This window comes from Canis lupus, chromosome 6, assembly GCF_003254725.2.
Source record: "Canis lupus dingo isolate Sandy chromosome 6, ASM325472v2, whole genome shotgun sequence".
NCBI classification, from domain to species: domain Eukaryota; kingdom Metazoa; phylum Chordata; class Mammalia; order Carnivora; family Canidae; genus Canis; species Canis lupus.
This window is the reverse complement of record NC_064248.1, coordinates 61426225-61451892: the sequence shown is the minus strand read 5'-3', so window position 1 is coordinate 61451892 and position 25668 is coordinate 61426225. Positions and strand designations below refer to the sequence as shown.

Genomic DNA, 25668 nt, shown 5'->3' with positions numbered 1-25668 from the left:
AGCCTGAGACAGGGATGGATTTGGGTGAATGTGATTTATAGAGGGAGAGTTATCAGGAGAATGAGAGAAAGGGAAATAGGATAGGACAGGGGAAGGACCCAAGCACAGAAGTGAACTTAGAGTCTAGCTGAAGCTAACCCCACAGGCGGCTCTCAATCTGGAATTGCATCACATACTTGGTATAATCTTGAGGCAAAAGAGCTAACCTTTTTGTACCACTGCACCCATCAGTCAGTGGCCATGGACAGTCAAGGCAAGGGGGAGGTGAGGGAGCATGTTATTTCTCTAGCAAGCATAGCCCCTTTTGGCACAGCAATTCTCTGGAAAAGTGGGGCAGCTATATGCCATTAGCAGCTAACACTTAGAGTAGCTGGGGAGAGATTCCCTTGCATAGGTAAGGGTATCTGGGTGATGCCCCGAGAGCATTACCAAAGTACTTACCTTAAACTTTGGATGGCAATTAATGGTTTAAAAGTGCTTTCACATCAAATACCTTAGTTATACATGTTCTAAATAGCCTGAGACTGTGAGACCTGGTGTATAATCTGTTTTTTTACTACATGTTATACTTTTCTATAACTGTCCCTTGTTAACTGTTATTTCTTGCTGTTGTTACATACACATGTTTTATGATTTAGAAGAAAATTCAAAAGTCAAGCTTGTTAGGATTCTATCTAAAAAAGGAATAAATCAACAGACTTGGACTAAGGCTTAATAAATTCTCTTATATGAAGTGCATGACCTTTAAACCATGAAATTTTATGATACTAGTTTTGACCTATCAGAGATCCGTGGCTGCTTTGCAGATAACTGACATAGCTGGGCAACTGAGGTGTTGCTGAATCTTATTTAGTAGAATTAAAAAATTAGTATAGACTTCTGAGTTAATCTGGATGCTTATTTGAGGTTGATCGATTAATACTTTAAAATGCAATAGAATATTTCACATATTCTGCTATCTAACAATAGCTAAAATGCTGCAAATACTTGCTTTCTAGAAAACAGCTTCTGATAATATAATTGCATTTTAGGCGGTTTACAGACATATGCTTCAGATCAGGCTCAGAACAATGGCCTCATTGATGCTTTTGGGGCCCTTTCATCTGGGAATGGAGTTGACTCCCAGCGTGCTATCCAGGTCAGAATTTTTACTCTTTGGTTTTTCATGTTTATAAATAATCATAACCAAGATAGAGAGTTTAATGGTTAAATTTATTAAGTACTACATTCTTCTAGTAGTAATTTAAAATTAAAAATGGAAGTTTTAGCCTGATATTGGACACTATTCCTAAAATGCAACAGTACTTACTTAAGCAAAGTAATTAGTGTCTACTTGCTTGGAAATAATACTAACTGACTTCTCCATAGAAACCAGCAACATAAAACATAATGAGCCCAAGAATTCTTTTTCAACATCTGTTAACAAGCACCCGTAGCAATATAATTGGCTCAAAATTTTCTTCACAGTAGATCATCTTAACACAAATTTTCTGGGACAAGTAAGTGTTCAGGGATTACTTGTTCTATTTTTTCTATTACCTCAAATCCCTGATATTTGCCAACATCTCCTTATAATGGATGAAAAATGTTTTGTTCTGTGAAAAACCCATGATGTCAGTCAGGACACCTGGATCCTGGTCCTAGGCCTGCCATTAACTCTCTAACTGTGGATTAAGAATTTCTGCTTTCTGGGCCTCAGTTTCTCAGCCAGATATGAAGCAGAAAACATATATGGGCCCTTCTGGTTCTAAAATCTCAAGAAAACCAAATTTTCTTTCAAAATCTTTGAGACTATTCTTTAAAAGGGCAAATGTATTTTAAATGTTCTTCTTAAAGTTTGAAAAGTTACTCATATGAATTTTTAAGCTAGAGAGTGAACAATCAGAACTCACATCTGTGTGAATTATGATTTTTATTTTGATAATTTGGTTGTGAACTCACAATTTTATTGTGAAAGTTTGACTGAAAGTAAAAGAATAATGTCATGTCAAAGCCAAACAGTGACAGATTTTGAAATAATCGGTTTTCTGATCTACCACTGTAGCATAACGAAGACAACAATTATACTCATTTGGGTTATCCTAGTTCAGACTTAGAAAATTAAACTCAAGAGTTCAGTCTGGAAATTGGAGAAATGTGTCTGAAAAAAAAAGTAATCAAATTGATGAAAGGAAATTCAGTCAGGTAGTTCCTGCCCATTATTTTTGTATTTAAGAAGCTTAATAGTGAGAGAGATAAATGAGAACTCATTTACCCACCTGCCTTAAGAATCAGATATAAGAGCCCTTTACTTGCTTCACATCCAAGATCAAATCTACCTATGAAATTAGAAAATCTGATTCCATGACCCAGCTACTCTATCTTCTCTTAGTTATTAGAACAAGAAATAATTATCTAGGAGACAATCTTCAAGGTAACATTCTCTGTAAAAGTCCTGTTAACCCTTCCCCACCTCAGTCCCTGCTCTAACCACTCGTCATTCTGCTCCAAACAACAAATCAACCTTGGCCCTTGACTTATTTCATTTCTTTTCACAGGGACTGAAATAATACTTGACCTAGCAATTGGTTATTTGCAAAAAAAGTTCCAGTCAGACTCCTTAAGAGTTAATAGACTAGTAAACAGGATGAGATATAAACACTAGTAGGTATAAAGTAAAACAAAGGACACCTGGGTGGCTCAGTGGTTGAATATCTGCTTTTGGCTCAAGTTGTGATCCTTGGGTCCTGGGATTGAGTCCCACATCAGAGTCCCCACAGGGGTCCTGCTTCTCCCTCTGCCTATGTCTCTGCCTCTCTCTCTGTGTCTCTCATAAATAAATAAAGTCTTTCAAAAAAAATAAAGCAAAACATACTGCGAGAATATCAAAGAACTGGTTAGAATCAAGATTCTGTAGGAACTCACAGGAGGGAGAGATTATTCTGTTAGTAAGTGAGATGGACATTAGAGAAAGTTGCATAAAGTGCCATTTGAAATGAATTTTGAAGGACTGGCAAGGCTTAGATAAATGGAGATGAATGTATAGACTTTCAGAAAAAGCAGAGACTATGATAAAGTCAGAGTCAGGGATTCATGAGTGTCATATGGGGAAGTAGTCTGACTTGGGTTTAAGAATAAACATTGTGGAAGCTAAGGCCAGAAGAAAGGTAATTTAGAACTGGATAATGATAAGACATAAATACAAAACCAATGACACAGGCATCAGGAAGAATGAAGAGACTGTGTGATGTGGGCTGGTATTCTCCAAAATGTAAAGAATTGTTTTCCTTAACAGCTTGAAAGTAAAGGAGTAACCCTCCAGAACAATCAGTGGATGAACGGCACAGTGCTTGTGGACAGCACTGTGGGAAATGACACTTTATTTCTCATCACTTGGACAACACAGCCTCCCCAGATCCTTCTCCGGGATCCTAGTGGAAATAAACAAGATGGCTTTGTAATGGACACAAACACCAAAATGGCCTACCTCCAAATCCCAGGCACTGCCAAGGTATGGGGTCAGGTTTTATCCTTCTCACAATTTGACAAGATAAAATTTTTACAAAATAATCACTGCTTTTTAAATGTGGGTGGTAAAAGGAGAGTTAGTTTTGAATGAAAGAAAGAACAAAGAAAATTCTCCACCCAGTTCTCTATCTCATTAGTATGACAGCAAATCAAGGGAAGGAAATTGGTATTATTTTCTCCAGGTATGAAAGGGAGAACTTTCAAACTTCACGTATAAAGTCAAGATGCAAAATGGTCCTTGAAACTTCAGGATCATGAAAAACATTTCCTCTACCCAGGAACCCACTGATTTGATACTGCTTTTTAGAAACCAAGGAAATGATAAGGGCACAGCTTTCTGACCTCATTTTCCCCAATTAAGATTTTCTTGACAGTGAGAACCATGTGGCTAATCCAAATGTACCAAAGTTTCCCTTGGCTGACAGAGTATCAGAGATTTTCTTAGAGAGGCTTGTATCAGATAAGATCTTCCTATAGGTGACATTAAGGTCAGGTCAGTGTCATCTACAATCATTAATTGGAAACGTCTCCATTTGTTTTGGTCAGGTTGGCATGTGGAGTTACAGTCTGCAAGCAAGCTCACAAACCCTGACTCTGACTGTCACCTCCCGTGCATCAAGTGCTACTTTGCCTCCAATTACAGTAACCTCTAAAATGAACAAAGACACGGGCAAATTCCCTAGCCCAATGGCAGTTTATGCAAAAGTTCATCAAGGAGCCACGCCAATCCTCAGGGCCACTGTCACAGCTGTAATAGAATCAGTGAATGGTAATACAGTTAACTTGGAATTACTGGACAATGGAGCAGGTAATTAGTCAAAAAATCGGAAAACACATCTTTCTTTTCCAAAAAGAAACTAAGGAACAGAAGGGGAGGGCATGATGCTGTGAGGACAGTTACAAGCAGGGAGTCCACTACTGGGGGTCTTGTTGAGAGAGTTCTCTACTTCCTCACAATGCCTATAGTTTAAAATGTTGGAAAACATGAAGAAAGGCCTATCTTTTGCCTCAGCACTGAGACCAAACACATTAGTGGCTCAAGCTCAATACACTCCGATACTCTAGGGAGTTGTCAGAGGGTATCCTACACTCCCTAAAAAGGGAAGGAGGAAAATTAGTTATTAACTTTAAGGAGGAAAATTAGTTATTATATTAATAACTATCTTATGTTATATTCATTTTTATCTCTACCATACGCTTTTGAGATATTATTATCCCTACATTACAGATGAAGAAACTGAGGCTGTCACATTTAGAAAGCAGCAGAGATAAATTCAAATGTAGTTATATGTCCTTGTAATATGTATGCAGACTCTATATTAGCTTGCCCCCAACATGAAAATCCAGCCCTTTATTTTTTAAGGAAATCTAACAGGGAGCGAGAGAAATAGAATTCTACATTTCTTTTTAGACAGAACATGACTTACTCTGATGCAAGTACCTTATTAGAAAAAAAAAATTCTGTAAATGAATTTCCTATCTAAATCTACCTTGGTGAGAAGTCATAAGTTTAAAAAAAAATCATATAACTTTTTTTTCTCTGCAGTAATGTACAGCAATTTAATTCAGTTCAACAGATACTTAATGAATAGTTACCTTGCACTCTATCAGATATAGGAGACACATGGCATGATCTCCAATTTCAAAAAGAAAGACAATAATTCAGGAAGACAAAATATACACACATGAAGCTACACACACACACACACACTGACATATATATACATGTGCACACATGCATAAGAGAAAAAAGTAGATCTCATCTTGAACACAATCAAATTGTAAACTCTCTTGGAGATAGTGCAAAATTATCTTTGCTTTGAAAATTTTTAACTCACATTTGAATTGGAAATATACAAATGTCCATGTACCTTTCAGATATTCATTAATTGCTTCATTTTCCTGTCAAGGTGCTGATGCTACTAAGGATGATGGTATCTATTCAAGGTATTTTACGGCTTATGATACAAATGGTAGATACAGTGTGAAAGTGTGGGCTCTGGGAGGAATAAATGCAGCTGGACAGAAGGTAACACCCAGGCAGAATGGAGCCATGTACATACCTGGCTGGATTGAGAATGGTAAGTAATCTGTAATAACACACCTGGCTTGAGTTAAAGGCTTGGGATCAAGAGAAAACCATTAAGCCTACAAAGAGAATGGTGTAATTTAATAGCAGAGTTTCTCAGGCTGAACACTATTGATATTTTGGGCCACATAATTCTTTGTTGTGGGGGCTGTCCTGTGCATGGTAGGATGTTTACTAGCATTCGTGGCCTCTACTCCCTAGTTATCTGAAGCAGCCCCCACCATTATGACAATCAAAAATATCTCCAGACATCATCCACTGTCCTCTAGGAGGCAAAATAACCCTCAGCTGAAAACCAACAGATTGAAGATAGCTTTCAACTGTCTGGGTTCACAGTCTAGCCCTCTACCAACTAAAGTATTTTAGATAATCTCTTTGTGCTTCACTTTCCTCAGTTGTAAAATAGGAATAATAATGGTAACTACCTCATAAGGTAGTTATGAGGAATAAACAAGGAAACACACCTAATAAACTGCTGCTGGTAAATAGTAATGTTCAATAAATGTTTGCTATTATTTTTAATAAATTTTAAAACATTTTGTAATGAAGCTCTTTCCACTGATATTGGCATATCCATAGAATAAAGGAATTTAGGGCTTATTTTATACATCAGTATCATAAGCCTTGCTGTCTCCTTTCTCTTGCTCAGGCCAGAGAGAATAGTAGATGAGCCTAATGCCAGCCAGTACACTGAGGCCACATGTAAGCATGTGGGGAATTGTGCTTCAAGAAACAGACAGTCCAATACCACTCCTGGTAATAAACACTTGACGAGGACTGGAGCTGGAATTAGGACCAAGACCAGTCCTGATGGGTTCCAGGACTTGTTTTCCATCAATCTCTACTCTGTCTTGGGCAGGTCTTTTCCTAGCGTCTGGTGTATTATAAGAACAGCTCCTCCAAGAAGCTTTCCACTGCCCTCTTTACTTGGGTGTGTGCTCAGTAAAAGAAGGATTCTAGGACATGTGGTATCTCATGCAAAGGTGATCACAGGAAAAAAAAATGCTTTAAAGGACACTTTTGTTTCCAAAGCTTTTTCACATATTTCAGCTTATTCTCATTTGTTCTTCTTTCTGAGTTAGGGGAAGAAGGCAGGTGAAGATTGGCTTAGCAGCCATATCTAGCTTCATGCTCAATGTTTTACTCACACTAGAACATTACATTCTCCTAATTATCCTATTTTACAAATGGAAAAACAGGCTCGAGAGGTTATTGGTCTAATTGTTAGGACTAACCATGATAGTGCCTAGCTTGGCATTGAAAGCCATGTTTCTCTCTCTATCTCTTGATGTGCCTGAATATCGAGAGAGATGGTCTCTATTGGTGAATTGAATACTAACTTTATCTTTGCCCAAGACCAGATTGATGGGCATGAAGATAATCTGTCTTTACAGATTAAAATTTTATAAGGGCTAAAGAAATAGAATTTATGAGAGAGTAAATTCTAAGTAATGCCATGTTCAGATATTTTGGAATATTTTTATTGAAATAAAAGTCTGAGAACCCCACTGATTGAGCAGGCCAAGGTATTTTTTGAATTCTAGTATTACATTTATACAACCTTTCAGCAAGAATGTGAAGAAAATTAAGATTGCCTCAAGTACAATGTTCCCATACATTCAATGAGAAAATCAGAAGTCTTTTAAAATCATAAAATTTTAGAATGCCTAACATAAAGCAATTTATGAGAATATGCAATCTAATGAGAAAGATTAAACACAAACAGAGAAAAAGAGAAAGAAAAATGTATGGAAGAAATAATCAAAGCAATTCTTGATAGTCCAGATGGTTAGTTACTAAATAAATAGGAAAAATAAAACAAACAGTATTATCTAGGTGAAAGAGATTTCTTGAGGCAGCCTAAGAAGGCTTAAAACAGAGGTAGGATTTAAACTGATCAAGAAAAGTAAATCAGGATAGCCAAAAAGATGGAAAGAGAAAGAATTCCAGGACAAATGTCATGAAAATAAATTATGAGAATTGTTATTTCAGAAAGTATCTGTGAAATTAAAAAAAAAAAAACAACTGATTCTCTCTTTGCTTTTTTTCCTCTGATGCAACTGGATTTGGGATCTTTACATCAAATAGTTAAAATTAATTTTGTGCGTGGGAGGAAAGAAGACAAAGGCAAGCAAGACTAGGAAGAAAGTAATCTGATAACAAAACAGAAGGAAGTATAGTCATATAGTCGCTTACAATGTGATGTGATGTGATGTGATGTGATGTGATGTGATGTGATGTGATGTGATGTGATGCAGGTGAAGTAAAATGGAATCCACCGAGACCCGAAATTAATAAGAATGATCTTCAAGGCAAGCAAGTGTGTTTCAGTAGAACATCCTCGGGCGGTTCATTTGTGGCCTCTGGCGTCCCACTAGCTCCTATACCTGATCTCTTCCCACCCTGTCAAATCACTGACCTTCAGGCAAAAATCCACGGGGACAACTTTATTAATCTGACTTGGACAGCTCCTGGGGATGATTATGATCATGGAAGAGGTAAGCTGAATGTGGTAGTAGACCCGGTAAAGGTGTTAAGCAGCCAGTAGAGGTGCAGCAGGAGGTGAGGCAGGCAGACATGTTGTGATACATGTCAAAGGCAGAAGGCAAAAGGGATCTTGAATGTCTTCTGAAATGAAAGGTTAGGATTTTTAAATAGGAGAGGTTTAGAACCTGAAAAACTGACCTACTTTAAGTTTTAAGAAGTTTCAACCAGTAACAGGCAATCTTTAGTTTTTTTTTTTTTTTTTTTTAAATCTTGCCAAGCTGTCCTTTAATAAATTCCATTTTTAGCAGTGATTCCTGGAAAGGATTGGGAATAGAGCATAGATATCTAGGGAGCAGAACTCATCTTTGGAATAAACCTCAAGTTCTACTGGATTTTTATCTCAAAGTATAGTCTTCAGATTGCAGCATGGGTATCACATGAATGCTTGTTAGAAATGTGGAGCCCCAAGCCCCAACTAGATCTAGCAATCCAAAATCTGTATTTTAAGATCCCTGGGTATTTTATATGCACATGAAAGTTTAAGAAGCAACTTTTATCTTCCATAAATAATGAAGCAATGAGCAGTAATTTAAAGACTTCCTCTCTTAGCCAGGTGCATGCACAGAAATACTGACCAAGGTCATGCCTGATCCAGATTTATTTATTTATTTACTTACTTACTTAATTTATATATTTGAGGGAGCACATAAGCTGGGAGGGGCGAGGGCAAAGGGAAAGGGAGAAAGAGAACCTTAAGAGCACTCCATGGTGGCATGGAGCTCATCAGGGATAGATCTCACCACTCTGAGATCATGACCTGAGCCCAAATCAAGAGTGGGATGCTTAACCCACTAAGCCACCCAGGCACCCTCTGATTCAGTTTTATACTTATTACTCTGTTGAGATGCCCAAACAAGAATGTAAAAAGAATACTAATACTTATAAATATGGACTATCAATTACATTTATTCGCTGGAACTTTATGGAGTAGTGATATAGTTTCTAATAAACTTTAAAACTTCTTTAACACTTGACAATTACAAATCACAACTTTTTTTTTCTTTTTTTAGCTCACAAGTACATCATTAAAATAAGTGCAAATATTCTTGATCTCAGAGACAAATTCAATGATTCACTTCAAGTGAACACATCGGATCTCATCCCGAAGGAGGCCAACTCTAAGGAAATCTTTGTTTTTACACCAGAAGACATCACTTTTGAAAATGGCACAGATCTCTTCATTGCTGTTCAGGCTGTTGATAAGTCCAACCTAAAGTCAGAAATCTCTAATATTGCACGAGTGTCTTTGTTTATTCCCCCAGAGACTCCTCCAGAGATACCAACTCCTTCTCCTCCTTGTCCTGATATTAGTGTCAATAGCACCATTCCTGGCCTTCACGTTTTAAAAATTATGTGGAAGTGGCTAGGGGAATTGCAGCTGACACTAGGCTAGGGCTGAGTTTTCACGAGATGAATAAATCATCCATCCTTCTTTTGATTATAAAATTTTCCAAAATGTATTTTAAACTTTTCTGTAGAGGGCGATGTAATGAAATAAAATATTAAACAACTGGCTACAGATGTATAAAGATTATCCATTTAAATTCAAAAGTTTGATCATTGTACAGGCATTTACTAATGATTTTAAAGAAGAGGTGCTTGGATCAATAAATGAAAGTATATTTTAATTCATTTTAAGGAGTTTTGCCAATTAAAAAGAACATGTAATTGCATATGAAAAAGGCCAGAAATGTTCAATGAGGTCAAACTATTTAAATATAAAAGACATGGCTTGTTATTTGAATCAAAACTACCAAGAATATACATTCTCTTCTCTAAATTTGCAGGGATTATGCATTTCAGGAAGAGATTGCATTGCAGAAAGAAATAGTAGCATGATGAAGTCTCCTTAGGCATAGAAATGTATGTTATGTGCATGAAATTACAAGTAGTGATGCTTATAGTCACAGTGGTAGGAGATGAGATGAGAAAGGTAGGTTCGAGCCAGATGTGGAAGGGAGGTGATTGAGAAATAAACTTATTTTGCATACTTTGTGCTACATCCTCTAATAATGCCTTATCTGCATTATCTTATGTAATATAATTCAGTTCACTCAACAAACATTCATCAGCTGCCTATTATATTCCAGGTTCATGCTAGGTCTTGAGTACAAAAAAGATGAGTAAGACTTAGCCTTTTTCCTGTAGTGAATAAAGAATATCTGAGGATTTATTATTCTTTTTAATCAAGAGACAGATATAATCAGAGCTATGCTTCAGAAGACAGACTTTGAGAACCATGTGAAGAACTGAATAAAGGTGGGAGAGGTATGATAGATGAAAGAAAAAGGAAAAGAAAGGAAAAAAGGAGCCAAATTAACTTAGCAGTATGGCAATCCATAGGGAATAATCACAAATTCAGGGCCTCCCAGGAGAAGTAGTCTTGTAGAAGGTGTTTCCAGTTCTCAGTTTATTAGCATAAAGAGTTCAAGGTGTGGATGGCTCTCCGATTGAAAATAAAATACCCAGGAGATTGTTTCTATGTAGGCCCAAAATTTATCTCTATGTAGATCTTCCTTATATCAAAACAGGATTTCAAGTACCTTAGAGATACATTCAATAAACACACACACACACACACACACACACAAAATTAAGAAAATTTTAAAATGAAGAGAAATAAGTATATACTAAAAATAAAAGGAAGATTTAGTACATCCATTGCCTAATATAATGTTCTATATAATTGCTACAGTCCAGTCACATATTTCGTTTTGAGCTTCCAAGCAGGCAGAAAAAGGAGACATACAGACTAACAGATTCTACAGTGAAAAACACACCAGAGGCTCAGGAGGAGCCATGTGAAGTTTTATCCATGGATCCTTAATAAATCTGAAAGCAAGAGGATTCCATCTCTAAGACTCAGATTTCACAGCCATTCTAGATTTTTACTCCAAATGGATAGTTTGATTTGCAGAAATCACAGCCCTTCAACCTGCAAATTTGACCACTACATAAGAGACACCAATACCTAGATTCACAGATGATCTTGAGATGCCTAACCCTTTCCTCTCTCTACCCCCACCCTGTGGATAACTAGAGTCAGCAGCAGCTAGAAGAAAATGTCAAGAATGTGGGTCAAGAATAAGTTCAAATGGTCATTGCAGACTATTCATCAGCTTTTCAGCACATGTCTGTTTTCCTTGAAGGATGAAAGTTTAGAAATCTCAGATAATAGAGTTTATTTTATAACAACAAAAAAAGTTTGCTATAATAATTGAATGGCAGAGAGTTCTAAGGCTAGGAAAATACTGATGTCCTAAAACATGCTTATTAAGGGCACATCCAGGTACTCTGCCAACCAAATGGACAGAAGGTCAAATTGAAATCTTCTGTAAATTACAAAACCAAACCAAGGCACTTGCCTGACCAGAGGGTCACTCACCTGCCCCATGTGGAAAATGGATCTGAGGTCTCCAACTCAGCTCCATAGAACATCGCTGCCATGGCCTGAACCCTTATTGGAAGATTCCCTTTCTTCTAGAAGAGACTGCTCCTTCCATTCCAAGTACCAGGGATAGCTGGAGAGAAGTATTTTCTAAGCTCCTCTTTGCAACTTAAAAACTAGGGCATTATTCCCATGGTCTCTTGTTTGTGTGTGTGTGTGTGTGTGTGTGTGTGTGTTTAAAGCCTTCATATCCTCTATCTGTTCTCTTCACTGTCATCTACCAATCTCACCCAAGACAGGCACATGGGTAACAATGTTTGCCCCTTGCCTCCTAAAATCACTCTGCCTAGTACCAGAAGTGATATGAATGAGTCCATCAATATCTGAGCCTCAAACTTCCTTTATCTTTACCCCAACACCAGTAAACTTTAGCAAACTAATGGACTGAAGCATGATAGTGACTTTTTAAAAGTTAAAAAAAATGAGAGAATATTGGCAATTCCACATGGCTTGACCTGGTACTTCTAAGGTCCAGTCTGGACCTAATAATGGCATAGAACAACTTCACCTACCTTAAAATCTTAAAATCTTAAAATCCTATAGCCTATTCTGGCCACAGCCTCTTAACCTCTGAGTTACTCACTTCCTAACCCACTAAACTGGTTTTGCAATTTCATGATGACCTCTCATCTTGATTGCCTCTTTTACCCAGCCCATTATCTCCTTGGCAGTACTGCTCTGATATGGCAGTCACTTCAAGTCCTCCCTTGACAAAATCTTCAATTCCCTCATCTACTTCTACTTTTCTTGTTACCACACCTGCCCTGAAAGTCCCTAGCTTTGCATTAAGCATGTTGTCCCTGTGCTAGAGGCAGTCATTTATCCATCCAACAAAAAATTTTTAAGTACCTACACTGCATCCCAAGCACTGTATTAGAGGCTAAGGATGCAATGAATAAACAAGCCAGGTACGGTTTTTGCTTTCAAGGAGTTTATAGCCAGCTGGCAATAAACAAGCAAGCAGGCAAGTAATAATGTATGATATGGAGGTGCTATTTTGGGAGAAGCGTCTATTTTAAGAACTCATAATTTGGTAGCCAGTCCACATGTGGTGTCTGCCAGGGGAAGTAATACCTAGTGTTATAATGTCTGGCTTTAAGCATAAAAATCAAGAGAAAGAAAAGAAACAAAATGATCCTAACCAGACTTCCATTTCTCCAAATATTACTACATCTTTCCGGTTGGGCAAAATCTACTGCCAGAGGCAATCTGGAGTGACTTTGGGATCAAATTCTTTTCATTCACTCAATGCTAGTCTGGTGATATCAACATCAGCAAAAGAATGAGAAAGAGAATATAAGAATATAATATACTTTAAAAAACTACCTGGCACGTGGCCTGAATGGATTCTACATTTTCCCAAATAATTCTAGATGGTTTCAGACTTTGGAGGTAATGCCAAAGTCTTTCCAAAGAATATGCTATTCAAGCATGTTAGAATGGTTCATTAATCCAAAGAGAAGAGGGGCCCCTGTGTGGCTCAGTCTGTTAGGCATCTGCCTTTGGCTCAGGTCATGATCCTAGGATGTCATGATCCCAGGGTCCTGGGATCAAGCCCCATGTCAGGCTCTCTGCTCAGTGGGGAACCTGCTTTTCCCTCTCCCTCTGCCTGCTGCTGCTTCTGCTTGCTTGCGTGCTCTCTCTCTCTCTCTGTGCGATAAATAAATAAATAAATCTTAAAAAAAAATAAAACCACAGAGAAGACAAATAAACAAAACAGTGTGTAAGGAAGCTTACAATAAAATTTCACTGAAATAGTCAAAGATGACAATCCAGGTTAAAAACTAAATAATGAGGACAGGAAATTCACTGAATTAGAAAGCCTAAGCAGTGTATATTATTGTAATTGAGAAAAATCTATTTAACCCAGTTCCTGGCACCCAATTTGATAAGGGAAACATGTTATATTGTTCTTGTTAGCCTATTTAATTGTCGCTAGAGATAAATCTTTTCCTAAGTATCAAAAGTAATTTGAAATCCATTAGGAAAAAAAAAAACACGTGATGAGCTACAGAATAGACAGCACAATGCACACTGTAGAGGGCATAGCAAGCTCATGCATGATTCCAGCAGTAGCTAATTCTACTCAGAAGGCATAGCTGTGGGATCCAGAGCAATACTTTAGGGAACCAGACAACCAGTCTATTTAGAGGAAGGCTTTTAGTATCTGGCGGTTGGAAAGCAGAATACTCCTATTGCCACCATCACCCCACCCCCACTAACTTGGGCAGTGAGGAAGAGGTTTTGGTGGAGGAGAGGTGAGCAGGGTTTCAGGGTCTTGACCAAGAGCAGAAAGGTATAACATTATCACCGTCATCATTTGCTGTCACCGAATATTGATAACAGGCATCATTTATTGGGATTTTACTAAGTGCTAGGCAATAAGTGCTTTAGATACTCACATCTAGGTCCTTCCCTAACATTTGAGGGGCCTGGGGCAAAAATACAAACAGGAAATACCCATAAAATATCTCTAAATATGCAAACATTATAAATCAGGCTAGCAAGCTATTAAAATGTGTTTATCTCCTATCTTCACAATCATACCTTTGTTATGACTTGCAAAGCCATATTCAAATTTAAATGCAGAACCCCTTGTTCAAGCAGTAGTTAAAAAAAAATGTTATTAAAGCTACTAAAATACAAAGTTTTTTCCTCTCTTCCATATTCTTTCTCAGCTTGTCATGGTGTTTTGGTTATTTAAAGTTGTTCTAAATAAAGATAAATCACAATTTTAAAGTGCTTACATGACTTCAGTATTCATGTTTATATTATACAATGGGAGTCTCAAATGCAAATAAAAGAACACCTATCTTGTATGTGTCACACACATTTTGCATTTTGTAGCTTGTACATGCATGTGTATTTCATTCTTGGCAGAACGGTGAAAACAGTGCACAAAATAGACTCAAGTGTTTTTATTTTACATCTTGTTATGTATTCTCTACCTTTGGCTTCCCTTTGAATAAGGAAGACTGAAGAAAAAGGAACTATGGGTGGCCCTATTTTTTTTCTTACCTTCTTTCTATATCATCATTTTCAACATAAGTTCCCTTTGTTGGCTAACAAAGGGAAATAATAAAATTAAGAAAAAATGCAATACAATTTCTTGGTTGTTTGTGTTTCTTAGAATATCATTGCCTTCTTTCTGTGTTCAGGGCTGTCAGAGAGCCACCTACTTAATTATAGATATAACATGTTCACCTGGTACCCACTTTGAGTCTCCCTGAACTCCAATGTATTGTGGGTTCACCTGAACTCTGTGCTTATGGGACAGTATGAATGCTTTATGCAAATTGGGTTGCAAGGAACGGCAGATGCACATAGTGCATGTATTTCTTCTACTTAAATGCATGAACCACTGTCCCAGCAAACTTCACTTACAAAACACAAGTTCAAAGACAAAATTAATAAGAATTTCAAGACAACTACAACAAAGCATTAAACCAAACACAGGACCTTTCTGAGTAGAGGGCCATATGTGACAGCATAGATCATGCCTGTGGAGCCAGACCTGGGAGAGACACAGCCACTAAAGAGCCAGAGCAGGGCCCTCTAAAGGGAAGAAACGTCTATCAAAAGGCTATATAGAGGTGCGTGGGTGGCTCAGTTGGTTGGGCATCTGACTCATGATTTAGGCTCAGGTCATGATCTCAGGATTGTGATATTGAGCTTTGCATTGGGCTCTGTGCTGGGCATGGAGCCTGCTTAAGATTCTTCCTCTCCCTTTCCTGTTGTCCCTCCTCCCCCCACCTCACTACCCAATTCACACTTTTCACTCTCTCTAAAAAAAAAAAAAAAAAAAAAGGCTATATAAGGACAAGTAAAGCTCAGAGTTAAGTAAGCTGCCCACAACAACTCGCAAATGATTTAACTAGTATTTAAGCAGAGTTAGTTGAAATCTGGACACCAACCTCTTTAATCAGTTTACTATAGACCCTCATGAAATAGAAGCTTAGTTGTATGAACTGGATCAACACTGTACAAGCCTCATATTTTCAGATATTCTTTTCCCCACAGCAAAGAACTTCCAGATTAATTCATTGACAGGCTTGCTCCAGCAATATAGTTGCAATTATACCATTGCTCTGCATAAAACATTAGCTTGATGAAGAGAGAGGAGGCAAGTGACCTTCCTTAGTAGTAATAATTAAAATACATAGAATAATAACAAGAATACTTATTATTTTCTAGTGGTAATAATGATAATAGCAAATATTTATTTAGCATTTACAATGTGCCAGGTCCTATTCTACAAGCTTCTGCTCTATTATCTCATTGTTCTTCACCAGAAACTTTATGAGGTTGATAATACTATTATCCACATTTTGCAAATGAGGAAGCAGAGGCAAAGAGTGGTCCAACAGATTGAGTATGGTCACACAGCTAGTTAATAACAAAGTTGCCATTTTGAACCCAGGCAGTTCTACTACTTTGAATCATTTTTTTCTTTTCATAGATCCATCTCTGTATTAGTGAGGTCTGTTTGCAGACAGGTGGAACTAAAGCAACTGACCCAGACAAGATGATCACTAAATATTTCTAGAATAATAGTACAAGGAACATAATTTTATCTGACATAACGACCTCTCACATTAACCAGTTTTTCATACATTTTATTTTTCAGAAAATAATTTTTAAATGTTCCCCTTATAGAAACTTTATAGACTACACAATTTTTAAATCATGTAGCCAGTAGCCAAGGCTCCATATGGAGGAAATAGTTTATTTTTAATTCATTGTCCTATGTACCTTCCTTATCTACATTTACTGTATATCCAGGAACCAGGAAGAGGAAAACCCTGCAGAATCACAGAACTCTTACAAGAAACCTTTCTCAACATAGCAATTAACTTTAGAATTGTCAATCAAATTTGCTAATTTAGGGTACAGAGGTCATTGACTAACTTGTTTCTTTGTTCTAACACTGGATATATATGGATCAAATTTGCCAATAGAACACAGCCTAGTTGTCCAGTAGTTTGTACTATTGCTCTGTTTTACTACCAGGCAGGACTGGATATATGTGGGAATTCATGTATCAAATGTGCTTATCTAGTAGTATCTAGTAGTGTACTAACAGTTGTGAATAATAAACTATGACAAAGGTAACCAAGAATAACAAAGAGCCTAAGCACCAGGATTGATTGCTTTATTCAGTTTCCTCAACTAGGAATAAGGGTATGTTCTAGACCTAATTTTCTGTGTGCTATGAGCAATCCCACTGATTGGTAACAACAACAATACAATCCATACTACTAAATTAAAAATATATATGAGGACACCTGGGTGATTCAGTGGGTTGGGCATCTGCCTTTGGCTCAGGGCATGATCCTGGAGTTTTGGGATTGAGTCCTGCATTGGGCTCCCTGTGAGGAGCCTGCTTCTCCCTCTGCCTATGTCTCTGCCTCTCTCTCTGTGTCTCTCATGAATAAATAAAATCTTCATATATATATGGAACAATATTTTTACTTTTCACACGAACAAAGATATCTTTAAATGTTAATACTTAGTGCAGTGAGGTATATGCTCTCATATACTATCTTGTGAATAGTCACCGTGTTTCTAGAAAGCAATTAGCGATGTCAAAGGCCGTAAATATCTTTACCCCTTGACACATCAGTTTACATCGAGATATCTCTCATGAGGAAATAACTAAATTGCCAATGAAGATATTCATAGTAACATTATCTGAATGATACGCAAAGTATAAAACAATTTCAGTGTCTAACAATAATAGTAAAGTATGATGTATTCATGTGGTGAAATTCTATTCAATTATTTTAAGTGGGATTTATAAAATATTTTATTGGCATAAGAAAATGAATATAAATATAAATATATATATATATTCCCTCACTAGTTATGGAATATTGGGCAAGTTACTTATCTCTCTCTACTATAGCTTCTTTATCTGTAATGTGAGACTAATAAGTCCTATCATAGGATTGATGTGAAGATTAATTGAATGAACATAAGTAGATTGGTTAGACCAGGGCCTGCAGAGACAGAGAAATCACTAAATCAATAATAGTTACCTCATCACTTCCATCATCATCTTCATCCTTATTTCAAATATCACCAGTATTTTTCACAGACCTAGAACAAACAATCCTAAAATGTGTATGAAACCACAAAAGACCCTGAATAGCCAAAGCAATTCTGAAAAGCAAAGTAAAGCTGGAAGCATCACAATTCCAGACTTCAAGCTATATTACAGAGCTGTAGTCATCAAGACAGTATGGTGCTGGCACAAAAACAGACACATAGATCAGAAGAACAGAATAGAAAACCCAAAATAGTCTTTTGGCAGAATGCTTACACTATGTCTAGTTTTTAAATGTTTACAAAATTGAATGCACAGTATAGTCTTAATAGTTAAGCCAAAATATGTGTATATGTATATATAAAATAGTAGGTAATTAAAATTTCCTTCTTTAAACTTTGTATTTTTCCCAATTTTTAAGTAATGCTTATAGTCAGAACAAAGATTTTATACATAAAAAGAAATAATCTACACAGTACAAAAACCAAAACATGTTGAGAAACAAACAAAAAAAAAACAGAAGAGTGATCCCAGAAATTCAAAATGACAACAAAGACTGAGCACTAGGAAGACAGAACAGAGCCAGAAAGGAGGACAATGGAGAATTTATGGTTCTGGAGCATAAGGACATCTCAGCAGTGCCTTCAGAGGCCAGTGTTCCATAGTAAAGATATATGGGACACCATACACCTCTACAAAGATCAGCAAACTTCCAAGAACATTGTACTGGTTGCCAGAGGAAACTCCAAAGGTTGATTTAGAGCATGATGAACCCAAGTTAGTAGCTAAACAAATTCTAATATTAGTTAAAAGATGCTACCAAGAGGCAAGCCCAAGAAACACTCAGAGAAGATGCCAAGTAAATGCGCTTTCTCCACTCCTTTGTCCCATCACTGACTACCATATGAATTTATTTGATATTACTTACTAGAAATAATTGAAAATATGTCACTTCCCTCTGTGAAAATATGTGTGTGCCTCAATAAAATCTGTTCCTTTGGATAAAGACTTAGAATATATGATCCTGGTGGCTACTAGAGGGGATTCATAAAGATTCTTGCCACTCACCGGGTCCCCATTACATTGCCAAAGTTATCTTCAACACAGCCTACTCAATTCTGTTTTAGAAAGAGAGGCATGAAAATAGTTAAAACTAAGTTTTCAAACTATATGAATTAGGCTTCAGTTATCTAGAAATTTCAGTGAAATTATTCCTGATCAATTACAGACAATCAAGGCTATAATAACAAGGAATATGAGATTGGCTGACACTGCTTATACCATAGCCTAATACATCTGCCAACCAAGGTGTTTTCACCTGAGACCACTCTAGACTTGAGGAAATCATCCCCCAGGTGGTTTCAAAATCTGATCTGGATTGAAAAAGTTGGCAGCAAAACTAATTATGTATTTGTTCCTTAATCTGTATTACATTTTGCACTTTACAAGTATTAGACCTGTGTTATCCTTAATTTGAAGTTGGGCTGATTCTGAGTTCTCTCAGGGACTTACTTCCCAAGCCAGAAATGATTCAGCTGCCTTTACAGTAAATCTTTGGACCAAATGGAGAGAGCTCTTGGCTACTCTACTTTCATTATAAATCAAATAGCGAGTTGCTGCTTTGGAAATCATACAACCATGAGTTCAGAAAATTAAAGAGAAATGATTCAACATAGGACAAACCATTTTCCTTAAAATTACTGTACCAGTGGAATCATCCAGATTGGTGAGATTTCAGGTCATATAATAATTCAGCCAAGCTCAATGGTATCTATTTCTTCAGTCTGTTATTGCAGTATGGTTCCTTTTTCTTTCACTTCTTACCCTCTATGAAATGTCCTATAAATCATATTCAGTGGCACACAGATAATAAAAACAGTATCATTTGGAATGCATTCAACGGAATTGGCTGCCCTTGCATAGGTTTGAACACTGTCTCCCTAAAGTGGCACAGAGCATTTGGTAGTTGTATGGCCATTTGTACAGGGCAGAATAACTAGGGAAGGCAGATACAAAATTGCTCATTTGCCACAGTGCAGAAGTGTATTTTGTTATCCAAAAAAACTGCCAGTTCCCCATTTGTCTTTGTATATAAATAAATCCCCTCAAAAGTTTGAATTTAAAACTAATTAGCCTAATTAGCTCTCCTGGTATGCCATAAACAGTTATTAAATAAAATTACCTTAATAGATATGATTCTTGGGACACCTGGGGGCTCAGTCAGTTAAGCATTGGATTCTTGGGTTGGGCTCAGGTCATGATCTCAGGGTAATGAGATCAAGCCCCATGTGGGGCTTCATGCTGGGCACAGAGCTTGCTTAAGAGTCTCTTCCACTTCTGCCTCTCCCTGCCAACTCAGGTGCCCTCTCTCTCTCTCTCTCTCAAAAAAAAAAAAATAATAATAATAGGTATAATTCTTAAATCAAGAGACCTAGTATCTTGCTAAATCCTTATCACTGTGGGCTAGCTGGTTGGAAAGTCTAATGCATCTTTGAGTCAGAATCTTGAAAATGGTTTTACATCCTTAGCATTTCCCGGCTTGAAAAGAAAAACAAATCATCATCTAAAATGATTTAAATAATTTAAAAAATAGTTCTAATAGAAAAAAAAAATCTATCATATTTTGATTGAATTCATTGACAATAAGTGACATAAACAACTCTATGTAAAAAGTCACTGTTCCTCTGGAATTGTCCTTAATCATCTGGGGGCTTGTAATTGATGCCTATTTGAGTATCTAAGACACAATCTGATTTTTTAAAAAGCCCTGATATGCAGAGAAGATAAAGACAATGGTTGATTCCTAGAAATGCTTCTCGCTCCACCCAAAGAACAAATTCTTTGTACAAAAAGCATTTTTTAGACCTCATCTGGAATGCACTAGAAGATTGATATATTTAACAACATGTTATTAGCTTGATGTACAAATGAATTCTTTCCTTTTATTCCTTCCAGAAGGAGCTTCTAAATCACTAGATACAGCCCTGAGTACTGAGGACCCAGAGTCTCACGTTTGTTGACTGGTTGACACAGGTCACTGTTATACAAGCCCAGAAAATGTATTGATACCACCACAGGACCACTCTAGGGGTTTGATCAATGTACCAAACTGTTTCATCAGGACCATCTGGGGAAAACATAATAAGAGTGGAGCCCAAGGAGAAAACAGGTCACTATTTTAGAAATGGAGATTTCCAGTAGCCCGTAAATAGTCTTTGGGCTATAAGAGTAGATAAGTTTGCTATAAAAATAATGGGAAAGTAAAAGGATGTTGAAATGTCTCTTAACATATGTGATAAACTATCCCAGAGAAAAAACAGTGAATAATATTTCTCTGTAAAATTTGCTCCTAAAGAAAATTCCAAAACTTTTCAAAATACTGTATTTTATGTGCAAATACTTAGGATGATCTTGCTGACATCTCCTTGAGACATCTCCGATCATTTAAAACGAGGGGTAATTTTCTCAGCTTCAGAAGAAAGAGAGAACAGTTGTTCCTAGTTAATGTGTCCTGTGCTTCTCAAATTTGACTAATCACTCAGGGAACTAGCTAAAATGCAGATTATGGTTCAGCTGGTTCAAGGCCCAAGATTTTTCATTTCTAACAACCTTCAGATGATACCAGAGGACCTTAACTTGAGAGGCAAGGACTGAGACTGCCCCACCCTTCTCATATCTTTGCTGTCTGACACTGCCCTCTTTGTTATTGTTGATTCACCCAGCTAAGCACTTGACTCAGAACAAGCTTATCAGAGCTCTTCTCCAGGATTTTTTGAACTGTAATTAGAAAAATGGTCAAAGCTATGCATGGTGAGGCTCAGAACTAATCTCTGTCCATTTTTCCCACTGAAAGGGGGAAGTTGCTATGGGATGGTGAGGCCAATAGACCAAGAGATGGGCAAAAACCTGGCTACATTCGTATCCCTAGTTTCCCCAGTTCCCACCCAGCCTGAGCTATAGGGGCAACCTCACCTTTGCAATGCTATGTGAAATATGCCTAATATCGTTTCATATATAAATATATGTGACTAATTTATTTGAGTTGGTTTTCTGTCCCATGCAACCAAAGAGTATGCTTAAAACACTCATACAGTTAATATTTCAGAAAATAATTTATCTCAATCCTCTTTTTTGAGTTAAAAAAAAAAAAAAAACCAAACCATTCATTGTAACCTTTATACACAGAACATATTTCCTAATTTTTGATTCTTACCTACTGGTCTGAGTAGTACCATCTAGCACCTGGAACATACTTGCTGGCTTGGATTCATTGAGCACAATTTATAATGTATAACAGGTACCATGCTGGAGGCTGGGGCCACATGGTCCCTGCTCTCCCACTGGTTTACAGTTTACTAAGGGACAAAGTACTTTAATGTGATGTGATATGATGTGATATAATTACAGGAGCTAAAGGAGAAAGTATCACAGAAGAGGTGGCACCTCATCTAAGTCTTGAAGGACAAATAGAAAGAGAAGGAAATTCCAGTCAGAAAGAGCCAAATAGGCAAAGTCATAAAAATTAGAGTGTTCCCTGTAGGTAAATATAAATGTTTCTGTGTGCCCAAAGGAGAAAGAAGAGAGGGCAAGAGGTTGAAAGTACGAGGAAGTAACTAGGCTACAAATCAAGGAAGGCCTTAAACAAAATGACAAAGATCCTACATCTTTTCTTGTAAGCAACAGGGAAATGATAATAAAATAGCTGCAGCAGGACAAGATCATGTTTTATTTAGAAAGACTGTGCTGTAGACTATATTGAGAGGAATTAGGATAGAGGCAGGAGTTCTATGAGGACAGAGATTTCAATCTGAGCTGGTGAGTCACTATACAAAATTATAAAGAGGCAAAATAAAATCTTTCAGGGTCAACTGATTGTCTTTTTCATTACCGGTTACAAATACCTTTAATACATTTTCTTTACACATTATCGTTTAAAGTGTGTCTCTGTGGATAGCATATTACTGCATCTTTTCAAAATCTAAGCTGAGAGTCCCTGTCTTACTAAAAGTGAATTTAATGGTTTATTTGTTAAAAATTATTTCTGCCATCTTCTTTTATATTTTCTACTTCATGTATTTCCTTTTTGTTTCTTCTGTTCCCCTTCCTTCCTATCTTCCATTAGATAGACTGAATTCTACTATGCTGGTTTGAAAATCATACATTACACTTTTAGCCTTCTGGTGGTTATATCTACTTATTAAGACTTATTCTTAGATTTATTATTCATGTATTCATTTCCTATAGTAATAGAACTGAAAAGCTTGATAAGCTATAGATAAATAGCTCTATCACACTTTCCCCCTCTTCCAACAGAAATGCCTTAGTCGGTCCTTATCTCTCTCTGTATTCCAACACCAACTTCCTTCATGTTGATATTTGCCAGAGTTTAAATTATAAATTGATACACTGTTGTTATTCATTGCTTATTTAAACAAGAAACTTTATTAAATTATTTACTAGCATTTAGTTCCTGTATCTTATTTTTTAATGCTTTAAATTTTTATTTAAATTCTAGTTAAAATAAAATGTAATATTGATTTCAGGTGTAGAATTTAGTGATTCATCACTTACAACACTCAACGCTCATCACAATGAGTGCTCTTCTTCATTCTCATCACCCATATTTTATTGATTCATCTTTATTGATTTTGCTTCTTGCGGGAGAATTTCCTCCAAGAGTATTTTTAGAGGGTGTATTAGGTAATCAAAGGCCTAGTATTTCTTTTTTCTTAAAGACTGTATTTATATACTTGAGAGAGAGAGAGCTGAGCCACCCAGGTGCCCAAAGACCTAGTATTTCTGACATTATTTTTATTTCACTCTAATCTTTAAGTTATAATTTAAAATATTAGACAATTTTTTTTCTTTTAGTATTTTGAAAATGGTATTCCATTGCTTCTTGAACTTAGGATTTCTGTTGACAAGTCTGAGCTAGATGTGTAGTTGGTCATTATCAGAGTACAAAGGATAACTGAAGCCATGTGAGATCACCTGCTGGAACATAGAGAAGGAGAAGAGAAGAGAACCAAGAATGAACTGAAAAAAGCCAACACTGAGGAGGGCACTTAATGGGATGTGCACTGGGTGTTATACTATATGTTGGCAAATAAAACTTAAATGAAAAAAAAAAAGCCAGCACTTAAGTGGGAAGAGGGGATAATGAAAAAGGCATTGTGGAGCACCTGACTGGCTCAGTCGGTTAAGCATCTGCCTTAGGTTCAGGTCATGATCCCAGGGTCCTGGGATCAAGTCTTTTTTTTGTTAAATTGAAATTCGATTGGCCAACACATAACACCCAGTGCTCATCCCATCAGGTGCCCCTCTCAGTGCCCATCACCCAGTTATCCTATTCCTCTGCTCACCCCCCTTCCACAACCCTTTGTTCGTTTCTCAGAGTTAGGAGTCTCTCCTGGTTTGTCTCCCTCTCTAATTTTTCTCACTCATTTTCCCTCCTTTCCTTATAATCCCTTTCACCATTTCTTATATTCCCCGTATGAGTGAAACTATATGATGTTTGTCCTTCTCCGATTGACTTACTTCACTCAGCATAATACCCTCCAGTTCCATCCACGTCGAAGCAAATAATGGGTATTCGTCTTTTCTAATGGCTGAGTAATATTCCATTGTATACATAGACCACAGCTTCTTTATCCATTCATCTTTCGAAGGACATCGAGGCTCCTTCCACAATTTGGCTATTATAGACATTGCTGCTATAAACATTGGGGTGCAGGTGTCCCAGCATTTCACTACATCTGTTTTTGGGGTAAATATCCAGTAGTGCAATTGCTGGGTCATAGGGTAGCTCTATTTTTAACTCTTTGAGGAACCTCCACACAGTTTTCCAGAGTGGCTGTACCAGTTCACATTACCAACAGTGCAAGAGGGTTCCCCTTTCTCCACATCCTCTCCAGCATTTGTGGTTTCCTGTCTTGTTAATTTTCACCATTCTCACTGGTGTAAGGTGGTATCTCATTGTGACTTTGATTTGTATTTCCCCGATGGCCAGTGATGCAGAACAGTTTATCATGTGTTTGTTGGCCATGTGTATGTCTTCTTTGGTGAAATTTCCATTCATGTCTTCTGCCCATTTCATGATTGGATTTTTGTTTCTTGGGTGTTAAGTTTAATAAGTTCTTTATAGATCTTGGATACTAGCCCTTTATCTGATATATAATTTGCAAGTATCTTTTCCCATTCTGTTGGTTGTCTTTTAGTTTTGTTTTTTTTTTTTGTTTTTTTTTTTGTTTTTTTTTTTGTTTTGTTTTGTTTTTTTTTTTTGTCTTTTAGTTTTGTTGACTGTTTCTTTTGCTGGGCAGAAGCTTTTTATCCTGATTAAGTCCCAATAGTTCATTTTTGCTTCTGTTTCCTTTGCCTTCATATATGAATCTTGCAAGAAGTTACTGTGGCCACGTTCAGAAAGGCTGTTGCCTGTGTTCTCCTCTAGGATTTTGATGGATTTTTGTCTCACATTTAGATCTTTCATTCATTCTGAATTTATCTTTGTGTATGGTGTAAAAGATGGTCTAGTTTCATTTTTCTGCACGTTGGCTATCCATTTTTCCCAACACCATTTATTGAAGAGACTGTCCTTTTTCCAGTGGATAGTCTTTACTGCTTTATCAAATATTAGTTGATCATAGAGTTGAGGGCCCATTTCGGGGTTCTCTATTCTGTTCTATTGGTTTATGTGTCTGTTTTTGGGCTAGTACCACGCTGTCTTGATGATCACAGCTTTGTAATACAACTTGAAATCTGGCATTGTGATGCCTCTGGCATTGGTTTTCTTTTTCAATATTCCCCTGGCTATTCGAGAAGTCTTTCCTGATTCCATACAAATTTTAAGATTATTTGTTCCAACTCTCTGAGGTCTTTCCTGATTCCATACAAATTTTAAGATTATTTGTTCCAACTCTCTGAAGAAAGTCCATGGTATTTTGATAGGGATTGTATTGAACGTATAAATCGCCCTGGGTAGCATAAACATTTTCACAATATTTATTCTTCCAATCCCTGAGCATGGACTGTTTT

At 36.9% G+C, this 25668-nt stretch overlaps 1 protein-coding gene and 1 long non-coding RNA gene across 3 annotated transcripts in view; one reads left to right on the top strand and one right to left on the bottom strand.

Moving 5' to 3' along the window:
- Positions 1 to 9775, top strand: part of CLCA1 (chloride channel accessory 1) — a 29354-nt gene extending 19579 nt beyond the window's left edge. Inside the window, exons 9-14 of the mRNA XM_025417760.3 lie at positions 1032 to 1138; positions 3275 to 3490; positions 4054 to 4315; positions 5418 to 5588; positions 7855 to 8094; positions 9154 to 9775. Coding sequence (XP_025273545.1) covers positions 1032 to 1138; positions 3275 to 3490; positions 4054 to 4315; positions 5418 to 5588; positions 7855 to 8094; positions 9154 to 9536 — 1379 coding nt within the window. The 3' untranslated portion in view covers positions 9537 to 9775. The remainder of the gene's footprint in view (positions 1 to 1031; positions 1139 to 3274; positions 3491 to 4053; positions 4316 to 5417; positions 5589 to 7854; positions 8095 to 9153) is intronic.
- LOC112640947 (uncharacterized) overlaps positions 8014 to 25668 on the bottom strand; it is a 45564-nt gene continuing 27909 nt past the window's right edge. The window contains exons 3-4 of one of the 2 annotated variants that reach the window (XR_007411537.1): positions 17630 to 17690; positions 8014 to 8224 (exon numbers count right to left, since the gene is read on the bottom strand). This is a non-coding gene — a long non-coding RNA (uncharacterized LOC112640947). The remainder of the gene's footprint in view (positions 8225 to 17629; positions 17691 to 25668) is intronic. The other variant, XR_004816341.2, reaches the window with a different exon arrangement.